The 20,879-nt window shown below is 50.8% G+C and overlaps 1 protein-coding gene and 2 long non-coding RNA genes across 10 annotated transcripts in view; 1 reads left to right on the top strand and 2 right to left on the bottom strand.

The window, feature by feature from the left end:
- LOC106783136 (uncharacterized) overlaps positions 1 to 20,434 on the bottom strand; it is a 33,029-nt gene extending 12,595 nt beyond the window's left edge. Inside the window, exons 1-6 of one of the 6 annotated variants that reach the window (XR_011438448.1) lie at positions 19,700 to 20,434; positions 19,511 to 19,598; positions 3,575 to 3,732; positions 2,866 to 2,916; positions 1,911 to 1,953; positions 211 to 1,332 (exon numbers count right to left, since the gene is read on the bottom strand). This is a non-coding gene — a long non-coding RNA (uncharacterized lncRNA). Of the gene's footprint in view, positions 1 to 210; positions 1,333 to 1,910; positions 1,954 to 2,865; positions 2,917 to 3,574; positions 3,733 to 19,510 lie in introns of all 6 variants that reach the window. The other 5 variants (XR_011438450.1, XR_011438446.1, XR_001380714.3 and 2 more) reach the window with 5 other exon arrangements.
- Positions 413 to 18,559, top strand: PIGR (polymeric immunoglobulin receptor). Of its 3 annotated transcripts, none has more exons than XM_014739413.3 (12): positions 428 to 583; positions 1,282 to 1,358; positions 7,559 to 7,655; positions 8,306 to 8,650; positions 10,288 to 10,941; positions 12,133 to 12,474; positions 13,042 to 13,365; positions 14,253 to 14,424; positions 14,813 to 14,934; positions 15,589 to 15,720; positions 15,840 to 15,898; positions 16,962 to 18,306. In XM_014739413.3, the coding sequence occupies exons 3-12, from the start codon at positions 7,613 to 7,615 to the stop codon at positions 17,055 to 17,057; spliced, it is 2,289 nt and encodes a 762-aa protein (XP_014594899.3). In that variant the 5' UTR covers positions 428 to 583; positions 1,282 to 1,358; positions 7,559 to 7,612; the 3' UTR covers positions 17,058 to 18,306.
- Positions 10,592 to 14,342, bottom strand: LOC138924005 (uncharacterized). The gene is made up of 2 exons (XR_011438451.1): positions 14,223 to 14,342; positions 10,592 to 12,765 (listed from the first exon to the last, which is right to left on the bottom strand). It is a non-coding gene; the product is annotated as an uncharacterized lncRNA (long non-coding RNA).
- Positions 20,435 to 20,879: the final 445 nt, after the last annotated feature.

The raw sequence follows: 20,879 nt of genomic DNA, 5'->3' as shown, positions 1-20,879 counted from the left end.
GGAGTGGGGCGATGTTCCGAGTGAGTGGAGACGTGAGACCAAGGACTGAGAGCCATCCCTGCCACCTGTGCCCCATCGAATGCACATCAATTTCATACTATGCCCCGGGCCATGTGTTTCACATCTAATGTCTGGTTATATCTTCTCCCTGTGGGGTTGGTAATTACTATCCCTATTTTCCAGATGAAAAGAAATGTGAAGGTGACTTGCCTAAGGTCTTGCAGCTAGAGAGCGGCAGAACAGGCTCTTCAGGCTTGATGCTCTGTCTTGCATCCTGCAGCTGCAATGATGGAGAATCCCCAAGTAACAGAGTCTCCCCAAGGTCAAAGGGAAGCAAATGGAGCCAGCTAGGAAAGTTGAAAGGAAAGGATCTGTGAGAGTCACGTGCCCCTGGCTGGCCGCCATGCCTGGGGGAGAGTGTCCCTTTAAGAGCCCAGGTGTGGGTCCAGCACTGCACACAGTTTCGGTTTTGGCAGCAGCATCCAGTGTCCTGCTGGCAACTTCTAGAAAGGCAGGGGCTGCCGTCTGGCTGACAGGCTGTGCCCCCGAAACCGAGTCGACTGGGGAGAAGGAAGTGGTAAAAGTAAGTGTGGCTGCTCTGGGATCCCTGGACGGGATGCCATCTGGGAAGGACCCAGGGATGGTGGCTCATTCACAACTCTCGGCCTACAGAGAGTGGGTGAGGAGGACAGGGGCGAAAGCCTGTGTCCTGAGCGTGTGGTGGGGGAGTAGAGGTCTGCCCTCGAGGGAGAGTAAGGACACGTGTGTGGAAGCCCCCCGCCCCACTTTTCTGCGAAATATCAGCAGGTGGGAAGCAGGAATGTCTGTGGTCAGCGTGTGTAGTTCCTCTCCGAGTTTGGTCCCTGAATTCCTTACCAGCCCCTCCATAGTTTTAACTGTATGACTTTGGGCCAGTCACCTAATCATTCTCTGAGCCTCAGTTTCTTAATCTGTAAAATGGGGATATAAATAACACCCATCATTCAGGGTCGATGTGAGGTTCAGATGAGAAAATATGTGTGAAGTTGCTTTGTAACCTCCAGAGCAAAATCGCAATTGTTTTTCAGTTTAGTTCAATTACTCAAGGACTTATGGAGCCCCAGACAGACTGGATGAGATAAGGCATGTAAAGTGCCCACACACCCACACACAGCAGGTTCTCCTCTGGTCTTTGAAGCTGTCCACTTCCAGCTTTCTGCTGACGGCATGTGCTGCCCTTTTTCTGGGCTTCAAAGAGGCTCTGAGATCCTTTCCGATTTCAACCCCTCTTTGCTCCAGTAGACTCCTGCCACCCTGAAGCATAGTGCACCATCGTCTTGTCCTGTCCTTGCTCTGGTGGGAAAAGGAGGTCCTCCAGGGTAAGTGAGACATGCGGCAGAGTCCCCTTCCAAACACAGGCAGCATTCCCAAGTCCTGATGCTCTTCCTGGCTCTCCAGCCAGGAGGCCTCAGACATGGGCCTCCCTTCCCTCCGTGTTCTCCCCTTGCTCATCATGATGGCATCCCCAAGCCTGCCATGGGACCCTCCGACACAACTGCCGCAGCTGTGCAGGCTCCAGCCCCCACCACCCCCAGTTCCTCAACCCAAGCTGCTTGCACTGTTTTTCATCATCACTCTCCCCCTTCACTAGGGGAATTACAGGCTCCTTAACATCTGGAGAGAGGATATGCCAACTCATGAGTTAGGGTAGAGGCAGCTGTCTGGTCTGCCCAGAGCCAACTCTGGAACTCTCCATCCATCCTCTTCCCTGGCCCCGGGTTTAGTGATGTACCAGAAAGAGTACTGAACCAGGAGGCAGGAAAGCAACTGGGTCTGTGATCATTGCCTGTCTCTTGGCGCATCTAGACCTCTGTGGCTTTATTTTATAAATAGTGCCATTGTAGCAGCTTCCATGCAGTAAATCCACTTACCCTGGGCTTTCACAGCTTCATCTCATTCCCACCTGGAACAAACCTGGAAGGTAGAGACGGGGTAGGTATCATGAGCCCATTCTACAGTTGAGGAAATGAAGACTCCGTGAGTTAACGTGAGTGGTGTAAGGTCACCCAGTAAGTACGAACAATGACATTTTGGTGCAGCCATTTTGATATAGTCATGGGGACATTTTGACATCACCTGAAAAACAGAATACCCACCTCTTAAAATAAAAAAGTAGCATTATCCATGCGTGTGCTCAGTGGAGCCCTTCCCCATCTGTGTCTTGCCCTCTCTCTGGATGGGCTGGGGTCCCAAAGTCACTGGCACAGACACAGGGTCATAGAGTAGAAAGAAGCTTTGGAGGCAAGGTGTCTGGTTACAGGAAACAAACATCATGTGCCCTTCGCAATGTAGGTGCTAAATAAATAGCAGCTATTATTACTTTTCAGGAAGAAATTTCCGTTGGCACCTACCTCTGGGTTCAGGCGTCTCTTCACAGGAACTACCTTTCCCGTGAAAGGCAGAGAGGAGAGAACTGGACTAATTTCTCCTCTAAAACTGAATTTCCTGCTCCCTCCTCTCCTGACTGCTTCCTCTCAACCTCAAGACCCTCCGCGGTCTAGCCTAGCGGCTATGAGCTTCGCTCTTGATCCAGAGGGTCTGAATTTCAGTCCTGTTGTGGTCACTTGCCAGCTGTGTAACCTTGGGCAAATTTCTTACCTCCCTCAGAGGAGGCAAAATTGTGCCTCAATTTTCTCATCTGTGAAATGGGCTTGCACATTTTACCCTACCTCCCTGGCTGCTAGGGACGATTAAATGTTGACACATGTAAAGCACTTGAAAATAACTCAACATGTGCTTGCTGTAACTATTATCCCCCACTTCTACCCTAGGCCATAGTGAGTGTCTCCTCTTTCAGCCTATGCTGGTCCAACATAGACAGCTCACCTCTAGTCTTCAAAGGACGCCCAGTAAACAGACTTCTATTCTCCTCTCACTCTAGAACAAGAAAAAGAGAAGACTGTGTTGATTTTAGAGAAGAGATGGGAAAGGAACTAACATTTTTTTAAGCCCAACACCATACTAAGGACTTAATGTATGTCGTTTCATTTAATCCTTACAGCGACTCTCTGGACAATTATCTCCAGTTTACAGTTGAGGAACTTGAGGCTCAAAGAGTTTAAATAACCGGCTCCCAAATCACACAGCCCCCCCACCGTGAGAGAGCTGAGAGCCACAGTGAGGGGTCCCTGCTCTTGCCACTCTCCAAGAGCAGTGCAAACATGAAAGCCAAGTGCACGGACCCCCACCTCCTGTGCTTAAGAGTGATTGTAGCCTCTTAGAGTTGAAGAGCACTTTATGCTATTTAAAGTGTTTCCATATACATTATCCCATTATCTGCCCCCATATTTTCCCATCCTGCAGTAGCCCTTCAATCTAGATGAGTCAGGAACTATAAGGCCCATTATACAGATGGGGAGATGAGCCAGCATGTTTTGTCCAAGTGGTAGAGCTTTCCTGATAGCCTGTGACAAAGCAGGACTCTGGACCTCTGGGTTCACTTCCATCCTCCAGGCTACTCTTCATGCTACTGTCCCTTGAGTGCCCAGAACAAAAAGGCATTTGGCAAAGTGAGAGAAATCAGCCCCGACTTCACCTTTCTTGGCAAGGGGATGAGGATGTAACCATTCCCAGTCTGGTCGGTCTTTGCTGAGAGCTGGTCCTTGCCAGGCACTGTGGGGATGGAGAGAATGATCTCAGTTGGTCCTTGCCTTCCAGGAGCTTGCCATCCGGTAGACTGGATGAGATAAATACCTACATGTCAAGGTAGGATGGGTTGGAGTCAATCACAGGGGTTCTAAGTCATTGTTGAAAGACCATCTGGAAATCCATAGGCTTATTCCCAGAGCCTTGTGGAGCTGGTATTTCAAATTCTTAATTTCTGCTTAAGTCTTGCATTAATAGAAGACACTTTTGACAGGGATGGGACCAGAAAGCCTTGGATCTTTCTAGTTTGTACATTCTTCAGACCCCTTGGCTGTTATTTCTCCATCTCCCTGCCCTCCAGAGTTCCGATTCCCTTCCCTCAGCACTGCCCTGCCTTGGTGACTCTCTCACACCGCGGGGCTTACACAAACGACGCAACCTCTCCTCAGCTCCCGCCCGTCGTTACAAGTCTGAGGCTCTTCCAAACACACAGACTGCTCTCCCTCCCCTAGCGAAGCTGCGGTTTTCACCCTCGCTCTCATCTGTGTTCGGCCCTCGCACCCATGGAAGATGAGAGTGGCAGTCCCAGATGGCCTCAGGCAACGGCTCTCCTGGAAGCAGGGGAAGGGGCCCATTCAGTCCAGGCTGATGAAAGCCCTTCCTCAGCCAGGCCAGCTGCTCCCCACTCCTCTTGGCTCCAAGCTTTCTGTTTTCACTTGTTTACGCTCACAGGGAGTTGTCTGAAATTGCCAACTTGGCTTCAGGTCCCCATAGCCCCTGCTCTCTATCCCCTTTGAAGCCCCTGGGGCTGTAAGAGCCCAGACTGACCCTCTGCTGTGTACCAGACAGATGAAGAGCCCAGAGTTGCTGAAGGCCATGTGGTTAACCAGCAGCCAAGCCAGGACCTGGACCAGGAGATCCCTCTCTCTCTGAAAAAGGAGGAAATCTAAGAGCAGAAAGGTTTGGACTCTGAGCCATGATAGCTGAAAATCAGTCACTCTAACTGAAGGGGAGCTAGCTAGATTAATTTCATAAGGAGACAAACTCTATTCTCCAGCCTGGCCTACACCCCTGCCCCAATCCACAATTATGTAGACATATGTTATGACTATGTCAATGGCAGTAACTTGGTAAAATGAGAATGACCCAGAACATTCCAGCCTCACCAGTGAGTAAAACAACTCCTATTTTAAGGACCAGAAAAGGTGCCTGTGTTTATGATACACTAGCATATGTATATCCCAAAAGAACAGGCCCCTCTGCTCACCCACAGAGTGCAAATAGGGTAATGATCCAGTTCTGCTGTGGGTGTCGGGGCCAGGATCTCTTTAATCTTAGATTTCCCGTCTGCCACATGAAGATAATATCTACCTCTCGAGTTGCTGTGATGATAGATGAAGTCATATAAGAAAAAACCTTCGCCAAGCATCTGGTGCAGAGCAGGTGCCCAATAAATGGCATGCTCTTTCCTTCCTTCCTTAAGCAAATTCTTTAAATCCAGCTCTGGCCACTGCAGACCTGGGACCTCCCTGAGACCTGAGTCTCCCGGGTTTGGGAGAATGGCTGGTTTTGAGAGGAAGAGATCTAATGATTCTCAAAGCCCAGGGCCCTTTCAGCTGCTACCAGAGAAATTGTGTTTCAAGTTTAGCTTTGGGCAAAGATTTTCTGTTCCTGAGGGTGTGGGTGCCCTTGCCCTCCCATCATCTCCCCTGGGACTAGATCATGTGCTTCCTCACCAAGGTCACCCTTTGCCAGATCTGCCCTTCCAGCTGTGCATGCCTGATGCTTTCATCCTGGGCCTGAGGCTGTGCAAGGGTTAATGGGTACATGCACGTGTCCTCCTCCCATGTGGACATTCACAGCCATCCAAGCATGTCACAAATGAGAGGAAGCCTGGGCAGGAAGTCGAGAACCCCACTTTGGAAAACCTGGCAGCTAACTCTTTGTAGCCCAGAGTAAATCACTTTTACTAACCCAGAGGCTGCGTTCCCCAGCTCAGCCCACGGGCAGATCCACGCCTGCCTCACAGAAATATTAGGAAGCTTGCCTATCTAAAGGTAAGAACAGCAACTAGAACCAAGGAGAGCCATTGCTGGTTTGGGCTCTTAAAAGCACACGGCATTTTGTCCTCCCACCTGCCGCTGCACCCAAGGCCAGTGCAAATGGCAGGTGGTAGATTTTTGAAACTCTGCAGCCAGCCCATCCCAAGCATCCCAGAGGAGGCAGACTTCCCACCTTCTGACACCTGCTCCCACCTGAAACCCTCTCCCCAGATGACCTGCGGCACATACTCCAGGGGTCCCCCAGCTAGAGTCCCCTGAGTGTGTCCAGGTTGGGGCTGACACTGGCATTTGGCTAAGGCTAATCATTGGCCTGGTGTGAAAGGTCTGGGGGAATTAACTGGAATCAAGAGAGCCTCCAGCTGCCACCTGACACCCATATCTGTCCCCACCTCCCCTGACCTGCCCCCCTTACTCTTCTAGAGAACTGGAGAAACAGAATACCTTTATCTCCACAAGGAAACAAAAAGGTTCTTTGCTGGGAAATTCCCCCACAGGAAAGAAACAACCAAGATAAACAGATCTATTGCCTTTGGCTAGAGCTGGGGAAGGGAGTCTCTGGGAACGAGGGCAGGGCCCGGAAGTAAGGTGCCTATTACTGCCCTGCTCTTGCTAACACCATTTTCTCCTTCAACCCTCTTCTTGTTCAGCCCATCTCAAAGTTTAAAGCCTGTCAAAGTCTCTGGGAAAGTGGGGACTTCTCTCTCCTCCTCTAGGCGGCAGTCTGGGACCTGAAGACAGCCGCAGTAAGGCTGGACCCAGGGACCCTCTGCCCTCCCCAGGTCCATGTGCGTGGCACACTCTGAGTGGCCTTATCTTGGCGTCTCCATCTTGATCTGCCCTGCCCCACCAGGTGGCATAACAAAGGCCATAACACCCACATTTTTAACCCTGACCCCATAACCGAGTCTCTGGGAAATCTTGGGCATATTGTTCACCATCTCAAGATTTTGATTTTCTTATCCATAAAATGGTTGTGCTAATATCCATTCTGTCTTATTAAAAGGGAGTAACAAAGCTCCAGCGAAGCGGTATAAACGACAAGGCTTTGATAAGGAGAGGGGACTCCACAGATGACAGGAATAAGGACAGGGCTGAGCATGCTGCCGTGTCTGAGGTGCAAGACAGTGTGGCGGGGAGGCTGAGAACTCGGACTTGGGGAGTAAGACAAAGCTGGGTTCAAATCTTGCCCACCTCCCCCAACCTCCACCCACACACTTAATGCCTGGGTGACCTTCAGGAAAACACTTAACATTTAAGCTTTCATTTCCTCCTACGCAAAATGTGGATGAGAACACCTACCTCATAGGAGGATATGGAATTTAAGTAAGATAATACAAGTGCATTATTTAACACAGTGCCTGGAACATGGTAGGAGAGCAACTGATGGTGGTTACGACCTAAATTGTCACGTGTACAGCTTTAATCCTCACTAGGCCTCCTCTATGGGTCTCAGTTTACTCATATGAACACACCATAGAATATGCCAGCCCCCCACTTCCCAGGGCTGACACAGAGAGAAGGGGCCACTTGTTGGTGCTACCCATTGTCCAGTGAGCTGTTCCTGAGATCTTACGGATCTTGCTCAGGACCGTGCCTGCTGGCCGGGGATACAGAAGAAATGGCACCTGTGTCCATATCCCAAAGGAACTTGCAGCTTGGTTGAGAAGAAAAATCAACTTGTAACCGTTAAGGATCAAAAAGCACTGCGGATGGTGGGACTTTGAGCTGTAACGGGAAAGGCGGAGCCATTTATTGTCTCAACAGGATTTTGTCAGTTACTGGAGCTACAAAACCAAGCAGGTGTTACAGGAACTCTAAGGTCAACTAGCCTTGGAAGACATAGGAGCTTCATCCCTGTTCTTGTCTTTCAGCATCCCTCGCAAGGAGTTGGCCTGGGTGGCAGAGCCCCGCGGGAGCCACCAGCGATGATGTTCTTCTTCCTCACCTGCCTGCTGGCTGTCTTCCCAGGTACATCTGCCGGGTCCCAGCCCACCCCTCTCCAGGACTCAGTTCCCTGGGGATGCTGAAATCTGGCCCATGCTCAGGGATGCCCCTCTCAGTACTTGTACTCCCTCGAGCAGGAGTCACACAGATGATGCAGAAAGGACAGGCATGGAAATGGATTGGTGAGCAAGCGCTGGGGGTCAGGAACAGACATGGCCAAGGGTCTTCACTGGGAATAAACAAAGGACTTTGACCTTGAACCAAGCATCTCTATGAGTTGCTATGGGGTTTTAGGGAAATGCCTTATCCTCCTTAGCTCTCAATATTTTTATCTGGAAAAAAAGACAATCATTAACAAAGCGTTTTTAGAAATATAAGGAAATAGACAGCAACGGCAAAAGTATAGTACCCCACAAAAGTGGTTTTATTTATAAACAAGGGATATCATTAAATAAGTTTGCCATTCCATTGTCCTTAAAGTGGTTATCATTAAGGAATTACAACTAAAAGTTAACAATGATTAGTCAATCCGTTTATCCAGTTGCGGCGCCTGTTCAGCTGTGGTACATGGTAAATATCGCACAGAAGGCACGTGTGTTAGGTGGGCAGTCTGATCCTTTCAGCAGGCTTCACCTTCCCCAGCCTCAGAAAGCCTCTGTCTTCTGTCCCCACAGTGGTCTCCATGAAGAGCCCCATATTTGGTCCCCCGGAGATAGACAGCGTGGAAGGCACCTCCACATCCATCAAGTGCTACTACCCACCCACCTCCGTCAACCGACATTCCCGGAAGTACTGGTGCCGGCAGGGGCCCAAGGGCCAGTGCACAACCCTCATCTCCTCCAACGGCTACGTGTCCAAGGACTATGAGGGCAGAGCCAACCTCACCAACTTCCCAGAGAGTGGCACGTTTGTGGTGAACATTGACCATCTCGTCCAGGGTGACTCCGGGAGCTACAAGTGTGGTGTGGGCATCAATAACCGGGGCCTGTCCTTTGATGTGAGGCTGAGAGTCGTTCCGGGTAAGGATCCAGGCTCCTTGGGCTTCTGTGGAAAAGTGAGAGGGAATCATCTCAGGTGCAGTGGGAGAGCTGGAAGGAGAATTTCCCGAGAGAGAAGAGGGTCCTGGCGCAGGGGGGGAAGGCCGTGGGTCCTCCTCCCTCCAGAGGCAAGAAGCAAAGACTTTTCATAATAGAACACAGGAACAAGACGGATGGGACCTTCTTGGGGGTGGCGGGTGGACCTTTCTAGGTCTTCAGGGCCTGTAACATTTTAGGGTTTTATGAAGTCTCTAACTCAGAAGCGCATCAGGGCACAAGTTCTCTCATTGTTTGCTGCAAGTGAGCCAGGAGGTCCATGCGCTGAGGGAGGTAGAAAAGGCAGGGAGAGCTCCATAGGGATCCTTATTGCTGCCATTAGCGAACCCTTTAGATCAAGACCTGAGTCACAGGGGCCAGCCCAGTGGCGCAGGGGTGAAGTTCGCACACTCCGCTTTGGCAGTCCGGGGTTTGCTGGTTCGGATCCCAGGTGTGGACATGGCACTGCTTGGCAAGCCATGCTGTGATAAGTGTCCCACATATAAAGTAGAGGAAGATGGGCACGGCTGTTAGCTCAGGGCCAGTCTTCCTCAAAAAAAAAAAAAAAAAAAGAAGAAGAAGAAGACCTGCGTCACAGAAGGTTTGTTTTAAAATGCATTTTTTACCTGGGACCCATTAGTCCATCAACATTCTCAGCATAAATTAAGTGAGCAGTTCTTGCCCAAAGACCAGGGCACTGAAGGAATGGGCCACTGAACAAGCCTCTTCTGATTGAGAAAAGAGAAAAATGGGGAAGATCTTTCTGGCAAGGGTTCAATGGCAAGGGCATTTTAGGTAATCAAGGGAAATTAGAAGGGAAAGAGGTCTTAAGGGAGGAAATTTAGAGGGATTCCCAAAGAGAAGCTTTGCTCCGTTGCGATATGTCTAGTACTCTCTGTGCACTGACTAAAGAGTTCCTTCACTGGTCATGGAGATTCATAAAATCAAAGAATCTTAAGAGCTGAGGAGAGCTTAGAGTTGACCCTATATTAGACGTCCAGAAGAACACTGGAGACGACGGGTATGGAGCTCTGATTAAACACTTTAAACGGAAAAATTCATTACTTCACAATGCAGCCCATTCCATGTTCGGATTGTTGTAAATTTTAGGAACTTCTGTCACAATACACTAAAATCCACCACCCTATACTTATATTCATTCTGTTCATTTCAACGCACGATAATTTGGGCACCTACTATGTTTAGGCATTGTGCTGGGCCCTGCAGGGGAGTCAAACATGAGGAAAGCATGTCTTTGCCCTGAAGGAACTTCCAGCCTGCAGGGAACTTAAGCAGCTATACAAGGTTGGACGTAATAAGTGATACAGATGTAAATATCAAGAGAGCACAGAGGAGGGAGAGATTAGTGCCTGCTTGAGGAGGGCTTCACGGAGGAGACAGCAGTAAAGCCGGGCCTTAGAAGACATATTCTGATAGTGTCCCAGTGGAGGGGGTGCACATTCCAGGTGCCGAAACCTGAGCCGGAGCTGATAGGCACACTTGGCTCCTCACTGGGAACACTGAGCAGTCCTGTGCTGCAAGAAAGTGAAATCACAACTTGACCCCCTCCTCTCATCCTGCAGGTTCTGGGGTCCTAAATGGCACTCAAGTCTACGCAGAAGACCTAGGCGGAAAAGTGAGCATCAGCTGCCCTTTCACCTCTGCGAATCTTCCAAACGTGAAGTCCGTGTGCAAGCAGATAGCTGACAAGCATTGCATCCGAGTCATCGACTCCGCTGGGTACAAGGGACCCAACTATGAAGGCAGAGCAAAACTTATTATTCAGGGTACCACCCAAACAGAGTTCTTCTTCGTCATTGACCAGCTCCAGGTCGAAGATGATGGGAAGTATGTCTGCCAGGCTGGGGATGATTCCAGTGGTGATAAGAGCAACGTAGACCTCCATGTGCTGAAGCCTGAGCCGGAGCTGGTTTATGCAGACCTGGGGAGCTCAGTGAGATTTGACTGTGCCCTGGGCCCCGAGGTGGTAAATGTGGCCAAATTCCTGTGCCAGAAGAATAAAGAGAAAACCTGTAATTTGGTCGCCAACACTCTGGGTCAGTGGAATCAGGCCTTTAAGGGCAGGATCCTGTCCCAGAACAACAATGGCGTCTTCAGCGTGGACGTCACCAACCTGAGGAAGGAGGATGCAGGGCTGTACCTGTGTGGAGCCAACTCTGATGGTCAGCCTCGGAAATCCCGGCCCATCCAGGCTTGGCAACTCTTTGTCAATGAAGGTGAGACTTGAGGCGGGGGGAGGGAAGGAGTGGGACAGTCTGGCAGGTGAGAGCCTCGCTCCCTCCCTGTGAATCTATTCAACATTCCTCCATCGGTCGACAATATCTGCTCACTGACAAGCCCTGAACTGGATGCTGCGCGGGCTGTTGTACAGGAGAGCTAGAACACACAGCCTTCTGATGGCTTCCCTGATTAACAGGAATGAGGCGAGCGAAGCTCCTGATAGAGGCAAGACTTGTAGATTGTCGTGGTTTCAGAGAACCACGGTGAGGAATTAAGGTGGAATCCAAGTGCCAGGCTGAGAGACAGGGGCTGACTGTCCCTTCACCCTGACCATTAGGCAGGATGGCACCTCATCCTTCACATCCAGAAGGGAGAAGGATTGGCTTATCTTGGTCTCAAAGCTTTCCCAGGAAGGCAATGTCCCAGCCTCTAAATTCCCCTCTCCAACATCTATTCAGGTTGCTATCCAGCACGATCTAGCCTGCTCAGCTCTAAGACATCAACAGTGGTGACATAATTAAAGCCCTGCTCCTTCTCACCCTGGAGCATCTGCATAGAATTGCCCTCAGGAGAAGCAGCAAACCAGTACTGGCAGTTCAAAGTAACTGCCCTTGTGCCCTTGCAGGGCTCACATTCCCTGTGCATCACTTCTATATGCGGCTCCGGGTCCTTACCACATTCCCCGGCATTGTCAGTCATCCAGGGTCCTCCCTGAACCTTGGCTTTGGCTTCTTGGAGAAGGGCCATTCTTCTCTTTGAGACGGCCCTCAGGGTCCTCAGCAATTAAACTTATCTGTGCTACATAGTTTATATTTTAAATCACACTGTTCTAAATATATTTTCTTAATTTGGAGAAAATCCATCTGGCCATTTTTGTGGGGCAAGCTAATAAACAGCCAGAAACTTATATAGAGGGAGATTTTGTAAGAAGCCCAAAAAGGAGGGTTGATGGTGTCTCCTTAAACTCCTTCCAGTCTCTGCTCAGAATAAGGTGGGAAAGGGAATGAGATGCCCAGACTGGTGGTGAAGGTCCCTGGAGTCTGGTCCTGGTGGGTCCTTTATCATTTTCTGAGAAAGACCAGGTTAAGACTAATCTAAACCTCCCTCCCTGCCCTGTGAGGCCGTGGGGAAGAGGTCGCTCAGACCATGTGTCCATTCTTCCACCACATCTCTGTCTGTGCTTCTAGAGACCACGTTCCCCTCCAGGCCCTCTGTGGTGAAAGGTGTGGTTGGAGGCTCTGTGGCTGTGCTCTGCCCCTACAACCCGAAGGAAGTAAACAGCGTGAAGTCCTGGTGTCGCTGGGAAGACATTCAAAACAGCGGCTGCCCACCGTTGGTGCAGAGCACAGGGCTGGTTAAGAACCAGTACGAACAGTACAACGGCAGGCTCGTGCTGTATGACGAGCCGGGCAACGGCACTTACACGGTCATACTCAACCAGCTCACTGCCCAGGACGCCGGCTTCTACTGGTGCCTGACCAATGGTGATATTCACTGGAGGTCCATGGTGGAGCTCAAGATTGTTGAAGGTAAGAGCTCAAATGGGGCGAGAGGGAAGGGAGGCAGCCCCAGGACCCCTCCAGTCAGCCACAGCATCACCCCAACTGCTCTTCCTCCCATCTCACCGCCCTCCATGCAGATGGGACAGACCTCGGGAGAGAGCCCACCTGTCGAGAGGTCCCATTTTCACACCTGTTCCCTGCACACACACCATAATCTCCAGACGACCACACACAGCGCCTCCTATTATCAAGATCACTGGCCTCTTTTACAGTGTGTACTGTGTCAGCTGAAGTAGAGTGCAGCTCTTTGTATTGAGTCTAGAAGAGAAGAGAGGAGCAAGGAAAGCAAACTGAAGTCAATGTCAAGGTTCCATGTTCTATGCTAGACTGGACTGATTCATAGTGGTCATCAATAATAATTACCACGTGGGCACATAATTACATTTCTTAAGTATTTCGTATACTGTAAGGCATGGACTTACAACGTCATCCGTAGAGGAATCAGGCTGTGGATACAGGTCCCCACCAGTCACTTCCCTGCAGCATCACCAATGACAGCTTCTGTGCCTATTTCTCCCTCCCTCCCTGCTCCAGGACAACCTAACCTCAAGGTGCCCAAGACTGTGAATGTTGAGCTGGGAGAGACTGTCCAGCTCACTTGCCACTCACCGTGCAAATTCTACTCCTACAAGAAATTCTGGTGCAAGTGGACCGACCAAGGCTGCAGTGCCCTGCCCAGCCAAGACGAGGGCTCCGGCCAGGCCGTCGTGAACTGCGACCAAAACAGCCAGCTCATCAACCTGACCCTGAAGCAAGTCACCAAGGGGGACGAGGGCTGGTATTGGTGCGGGGTGAAGGAGGGCCTTCAATACAGAGAGACCGTGGCTGTCTATGTGGCGGTCAAGGAGAAGGGAACAGGTGAGTCTCCAAGGGCAAAGCCTGTGCCCCCCCCCCCGCCCCCAACCCCAGAGGAAGACTCTTGCCTAACAGCTTCTTCATCAGGGGTGGCCCCGAGGTTTGGCTGTAAGATGCTGGGGGAGATTTAGCCCCCATATAGTCTCATTTAGCCCTCCAAAAAGCCCTCCAAGAAAAAAAGATGGGTTTGTTATTTAACCTCAGCTTCAAGACAAGTCCCCTCCCTGGATGCTCCTTCAGACCATTTTCAGAGCTCTTCCACACACAGAAATTTCAAAGTCACTATCACACGCAGTACCCCCCGCCAAAGCCTGCTCTCAGAAGAGGGCCAGAGACCTTCATGTACAAGGACTGACAAAGAAAATTTAGGCCACCTCTTCTAGTAAGTTTGCATTTTAAGCCTCTTTTTAAAATGTCACATGAAATGTTTTACTCCTATCGAGGATATTTTTAGTCCCTCTAGAAATGCCCTGGTCTGTGGGTCCAGCGGCTCTGGCTCACTTGGGGCCCATCACCAAGCTACCACCAGAGGGCAGCACTATTGCACCCAGCTCTGCCCTCAGGAGGCCTCGGGCAGGGTTTCAAGGCTGTGAAAACTCTTCCTATTCCCAAATGATGGGTTAGCCCTTATGCACAGGTGGATCGATGACACGGAGCCTTGTAGATGGAAACGAACTTGGTGTTAATAGGACAGAGATCATCTGTGACAAGCTAGAGAAGACCATCCCTCCACTACATCTAGTGTCATCCTGAACCCTACCCTAACAGCCTTCAGATCTCACCCTGACCCTGGGATTCCTAATGAAGTCCCATTCCTCAGACTCCCTAACCTCAAGGGGGGAAAACAACAGAGACAGTACCATAATCCAGCCCCGCTTTGCTCTCTCCAGGGTCTGGAGCTCTCAGCTCAGTGCGTGCTGCTGCTGCTGAAGATGTGATAGAGACAAGTGTCAGGAAGGTTGAGAGCGAAGTCGTTCAGGATCCCAGGCTTTTTGTGGACACGCAAGAGAAGGATCCTGAAGATGCAGCTGGTGGGAGCATAGCATCTGCAGACCCCGGCAGGTGAGGAAGGATTCGGGATTTCTCACTCAGAGAACATCCCAGAGGCCAAGGACCTGAGGCTGGGTCACCGGGACCAAGGTGGAGAGCCTGTCCGCTCGTTGATAGCAGGGGCAGCCCTCACTGCCTCGCGAGGGGCCGATGAGCTCTGCCCTTCTCCTGTGGCTGGGGTGCAGTTTACCATTCTCCCCGGCCTGGGATGCAGAAAAGGCTCTGTCCTTGCCTTTGCCATGTCTGGGAAGGCTTCTCAGAAGAACAGAGCAAGGGGCTGTATCAGGAGGAGGGAGTCGATCAATCCGGGAGAAAGAACTAGCCACAGCCAACCTGCCAGCATATCTTGGGACTCCCAGGTTCTCCTTTCGGTAACTAACTAACTGAATCCTTATTCCAGCTCTGCAGGACAAGGCGGGAGCTCCAAAGTGGTGGTCTCCACCCTGGTACCCCTGGCCCTGGTGCTGGCGCTGGGGGTCCTCGTGGTGGGGGTGCTAAGAGCCCGGCACAGGAAGAATGTAGGTGAGTCTCTAGGTGCTTCCTGCCCCACCTCCAACCCTGAGCCCTCAGCCTGACTTAGCTGTCCTTGGTGGGGGCATGCCACCACCACAGTCTCTTATAGTCTCTAGGAACAGGTTCTGGGAGAGTGGGGCGGGGGGGGAAGTAAAGCCACACGTGCCCAAAACTCACATGAAGTGATGCTGTCCAAATGTTATTTCTGGAAGGCCATCTCCCATTGCTCAGGGTCTCAGTTCAGAGGCAGGGCTGCCAGGAAGAGGCGAGCAGGATGCCCAGACCCTTGCGCTGCTGGCCTAGTGTGAGAGCTAATCAGCTGTGTGACTTCAGCATGTCCCCATTTCACGCCTCAGTTTGCTTACTGCTCAAGACAGGAATCATAATAAATAGCCACCTCAAAGGGCTGTGAGGACAAAGCAAGGTACTGTGCATTGAAAGGCTCTGAGCGACAACGGTCAGGGATTGTTGTCTCGGTTATCCGTGAAAAGGGCAGGACTGTCTAAGGAGGAAGAGACCAGGGTCATTTGCATTCTGCTTTGGGTGGTGGTCAGAGACCCTGACCCCCTTCAGCTGCCCTGCGGGCTCCCTCAGAGAGGAGCAGCACGGCCCGTGCTCGTGCACGCAGCCCCCACCCTGCACCTGCTCCTTTCTCCCCCGCAGACCGGATTTCGATTAGAAGCTACAGGACAGACATTAGCATGTCGGACTTTGAGAACTCCAGGGACTTTGGAGCCAACGACAACATGGGAGCCTCTCCAGTCTCTCAGGAGACAACTCTCGGAGGAAAAGATGGTACGTCCCTCACTCAGAGGAATGCCCAATTCCCGGGAGAGCAACAATTAGACCTGACACTGCACCTGGGTGGGAATATGAGGCTAGTGAGGGCTAATCCATCCCCTCTCTTCACATAGAGTTCATTGCCACCACCGAGAACACCGTGGAGACCGAAGAACCCAAGAAGGCGAAAAGGGTGAGGGTGAGGTGGGAGGCTGAGGCCCCACTCGTGTGACAAGGAAATGTAGTGCGTGGGACTGCAGTTAGACGTCGGAAAAAACTACCGCAAAGTAGGGGCTGATGTCAGAATAGGGAAGGTAGCTTAAATAGTGTTCCAGAGAACTTCCTGAGGGCAAGACGCATCTTACTGGCTGTGGCGTTGCTGTGGTTGGGGCAGAGGCAGGTGCTGAGCCTCAAGCAGGAGTGCAAGAGACTGGCGGGTAGGGAAGGCCAGTGCCTAGAAGATTCAGCCCCAAGGTGGGAAGGTCAAATGTCAGGCGCCGGCAATTTGGTGTGGGCTCTTCCTGGGCTGTGGGACCCGTGGACTTCAGGTCAGCCACCCTCCCTTGAGGGTCTTGCTGGGTACCAGCCATTTGCCTGGGCTGGGAGGACATTTGCAGGTGGTGGTGGGCAATTTGATAGTCATTAGAAGCCCATCCCCATCCCAGCCAAGTGCCACGTTACTTGAAATCCTACCAGAAGTGACTCCTGCCTTTGGAGTCCTGTGACCCTCCCCTTGTGCCCCCCAAATCCCAAGGCGCCAATGCTGGTTGTCCTGTCCACTCTCCCTCACAGCAGCAGAGAGCCCAGCATTGGGAGCAATTAGGGGAACAAGTTAGTCCTGGAGACAGCTTTCCTCTCCAGCCTTGTGTTGCTGAAAAGCAACACAAAAAGCAACACCTCTGGGCTGGTGGAGAAAGAAAAACACAACCCACTGTGGCTGACACAGGCCTAGCCTAGCCGTGGACTGTGTGGGCAGAGCTTCCGGGGACAGGCCCAGGCAACAGAGGTGTTCCACTCCACGGGTCAGAAGGAGGTAGTGAGACAGAAGGGGATATTTTTAGGAGCTGCAACTTTCCGTTTCTCAAAATTAGTCCCTGCTGGTGAGCATGGGGGCTGGAAAAACAGTGGGTCAACACAGGCTTGGGTTGCTTGGGCCAAGATTATGCATTCAGGGTATTTACTGCATCCCCTCCCTCCGACTCCCACCTGCTGAGCCAATGCCCTAAACACTGACTCCTTTCCTGTTGTCCCCTTAGTCCTCCAAGGAGGAAGCTGACATGGCCTACACTGCCTTCCTGCTCCAGGCCAACAACATGGCTGCTAACATCCAGGACGGCCCCAGCAAGGCCTAGGCAGAGCACCTGCTGCCTCCTCCCTTCGCCCATGACAATCACCTTCAGAATCACGTTGATCCTCGGGGCCCTCAGCTCCGGGGGGCTCTGCTGCCTGCACTCATACTCCACTTAGGCTTTTGCTACCTGTCCTCAGAGGTGTGCTGGTCCCTCCTCAGCGGCATCCAAGCCTGGCCTCGTTGTTCCTGTTGGGGGTGAGATGACGTGAGGAGTTCCCACCTGCAGCTTATTTCTAATGAGAGAACCCAAGGTGTGGAAGAGGAATTAAGATCTTAGAGGGGCCTCTCAGAAAGAAGAGACACCGGGGCTGGGAGGGGGTGGGGGGTAGGGAGATAATTTCAGAAAGGAGAGCCATTCAGGGCTTCTCTTCACTCTTACTATGGGATGCCAATGGGATGCTCCCCTCCACTCCATCCCTCCATCTCTCCATCCACCCTCCCTTCCATCCTCTCTTCTTTCCTTCGTTAAAGATACATATTTGAATACTCACTAGAATTGAGGCATTCTGCTAGACACAGGGACAGAGAGGCCTCAAACCCAACCAGCGGCCTTTCTGTAAACATCACTGAATCTTTGGGAGCCACATCTCCTCTCAGTGTGTTTAAACTCTCTGCAACCTGAAATCCTCATCAAGCATACACACCTCTGCCCATACTGGGAGAAACCATAAAATGTCTGGAGTCCTAAGGCCTTAGGGATCACGTAACACGGCATATACACAACAAGTCATGAACACACATTCTTACCATTTTACAAGTGAGAAAATTGAGATTCTGAGAGGTGAAGAGGTTTGCTCAAGGGCGCCAAGTGAGATACACTAGTGTCAAAACTAGGCTTGGCATCTCCTGTCATCTTGGCCAAGAATCTCTCTAGAAAAGTCCCTGCTTTCGTGGTGGAGGTATAGTTCTAGAATAAGGAGGAGGAGGAAGAGAAATGTGTAAATGGAGACTGGTATTTCACAAACCCCACCTCAGGGAAGACAGCCCTTCCCCTTTCTGTCACTCACATGGACATGAGAGGATAAGACAATAGTCAGACACTCATAACCCCAGCTTTGGAAGAGTTCTGAACAGAAGGGAAGAAAAGAGCATGTTTGACGGTGCCAGGGAGGGACTGATCTTCAGAGAGCTAAGGTTTAACGTCTTTCTCCCTCTGAGCTCTGTACTTCAACCAGCACCTGTGAGCTGGCACTTGCTAACAAATCAAAAAAGTGACTTAATTGATAATTAAAGACCGTGATTGCCACCAAGGAGGCTTGGACTGCATTTGTCCCCCATACCTTCTGTTTCCCAGACAACACTTTCAGAGCATTTTGCTTTGGTCCCATTTTCAGGCACCCCAGGATGTGTCTAAACTAAAGTTTCTGCCGCCTCCAGCGCTGGGCTGAGGGGGCTAGGAGACTGCTTACAAGTGGGACCAAGATGATCTTCAATAAAAGAATAGTTTGGGGGCTACTGCAATGGTCAAGACCCCAAAGCTCTGTGTCACAGGACAAAATTAAGACTATTTATAGCGGAATGAACTGAAAGCAAGTACAACCAGTGCTCTTCTTAGGCATTAAAAAAAAAAAAAATGGTAAGGCATTCATGGAATACATGCCCTTGAATCTCATACCTTCCTGGGGTGTCCTCCAAGATCAAGAGGCTTTAATGAAAACTCAAGTAACCAAATGAGTAACTTCCCTCCATAGGAATATCAACTAGAAGCTAGTTAAATAATAAATTAGGTTTTAGAATAGTTGACCCAAAGTCTCTTGGGGGACAGTGATTAGGTAAAGGATCCCCTTGTCTGCTAAGGCCACTCCTAGGTTCTGGCACTAAACCTCGTCATATCCTATAGGCCCCCACCCCGCCCCTAGACTCCTCCTCAGGACCTGTGAGCGGAGAGTTCTCCCCGGGAGAGCGCTCTTCCCAGTCCATCCTGCCTGATGTGCTGGTTTCGGGCCGAACGTTTGCTTCTGCCCAGGCCTTGAACACAATGCTTCCAATGGATGCTGCGTGCTTCCCAGGCCTGCCCCCGGCAGGACACAGACTTCAGCCCCCCTCGGTCTCCCCTCCAGCCCCACCAACTGCAGTGCCCAGTCCCGATCCCCGGGCCCTGACCTGGGTTAGAGCCTTGGCCTCCTCCCCGGCCAGAGGAGGTGGTCATCAGCAATGTCTGCTTCTTTGTTTTCTGTAACGGGGATGAGTGTCTAGCTTTTCCTGGAATGATAGCAAATTATTCCAGAAGAACCAGAACCACAAGGTGTCAGAATGTATCACTGTTTTACCCCCGGAAGCTGCTCCCTAACCCACCAAAGGGTCACGCCTGGGGCAGGACTGAGATGCAGCTTCTGTATTAATGTCAACAACCTGCAAGCGAGTCCTGAGCTTGTGCAGCCTATGCCGGTCCCTAGAATCAAGAAATGTCACCAAACGTCGCTAAAGCCCCAGATGATCTCACATTATTCTCACCTGATACTGTCAGCAGGTGATAGCAAGTATACGAATGTCCTGCCCAGAGTCCACTTGCTCGTCCTGCAGCAGGAGGACGGAGGTGCCCCTGTGTGAAGAAGGAAGTCGGTCTATAGCTGAGGTGGGATTTCCGACAAGTTAAAAAGTCACCAGTTTGGGGAATGTATTAATTTTCTAGGGCTGCTGTACCAAAGTACCGCAAACTCGATGGCTTAAAACAACGGTGATTTATTCTCTCACAGTCCTGGAGGTTAGAAGTCTGAAATCAAGGTGTCACAGGGCTGGTTCCTTCCGGACTCTCTGAGGGGAGGGTCTGTTCGTGCCTCTCTCCTCGCTTCACATGGCAGCCAGCAATCCTTGGCGTTCCTTGGCTTGTAGCTGCATCTGTCCAATCTCGGCCTCCGTCATCGCACAGTGTTCTTCCCGTGTGGCTCTGTGTCCTTACGTAACCTTCCTATAAGGACACCAGTCATTGGATTTAGGACTCAGCCCAAACCAGTTTGACCTCATCTTAACAAATTAGATCCGCAAGGTTCCTGTTTCTAAATAAGGTCATATTCTGAGGTTCCAGATGGACGTGAATTTTGGAGGGACATTTTTCAGCCCAATACTGACAATCATCTATAGGGTTGATGTCGATAAACTGATCAGCAATGATCAGTGTCCAACAACCATTCAGAGATCTACTCAAATATTTCTGATGACAAAAAAATCTTCCTCAAGTTCTTGAATTATCTTGATTTTTTTTCTTTTTAAAAATCCATATGTAATAATGACCGCACCTTACTAAGGCCCAGTAGCAGCTTAGAGTCTGTTTATGGCAGTTGATTTTGGTTTGTAAAGCCAAGGCATATGTATATGTCATTTGCCCAAGACTTTCCCAAGACTCAGGACATCTCTCCTAAGAACAGTAGACAGCAGAGAGGAGCTGACTGGGATACGGTCTGTGAAGCTGGTCCCCAAGGCTGAGAAACAAGTAGAATTCACCCCCTGCCACGCTTCTCGGAAATAATGAACTCTATTAGGAAGTCTGTGCAAAAAAAGCAATGAGAGATCATCTCAGAAAGACTACATATCTAGGTAGACAGAGGGCACAATGAGAGAGAAGGTGTGAGACTGAGACCATGGCCCCCAGCTGGCCAGGGAGCTAACACAGGAAGGGGAGGGAAGGAAGACAGTCAAGCTGTAAGATTCAAGCAGCTTTGGAGGCTTGGTGAGGCTCTCCTAAGGCTGATAAAGAAATGGGCAGCTAGTTCTCCCTCACTAGACCCAAAAGTCTTTGTTTAAATATGTGGAGGTTTGGGGGCCGGCTCCGTGGCTGAGTGGTTAAGTTCGCGCGGTCTGCTGCAGCAGCCCAGGGTTCGGACCC

Source organism: Equus caballus, chromosome 5 (assembly GCF_041296265.1).
Source record: "Equus caballus isolate H_3958 breed thoroughbred chromosome 5, TB-T2T, whole genome shotgun sequence".
Classification (NCBI taxonomy): domain Eukaryota; kingdom Metazoa; phylum Chordata; class Mammalia; order Perissodactyla; family Equidae; genus Equus; species Equus caballus.
Note: the sequence above shows the minus strand (reverse complement) of the source record. Positions and strands in the feature narration are given on the sequence as shown.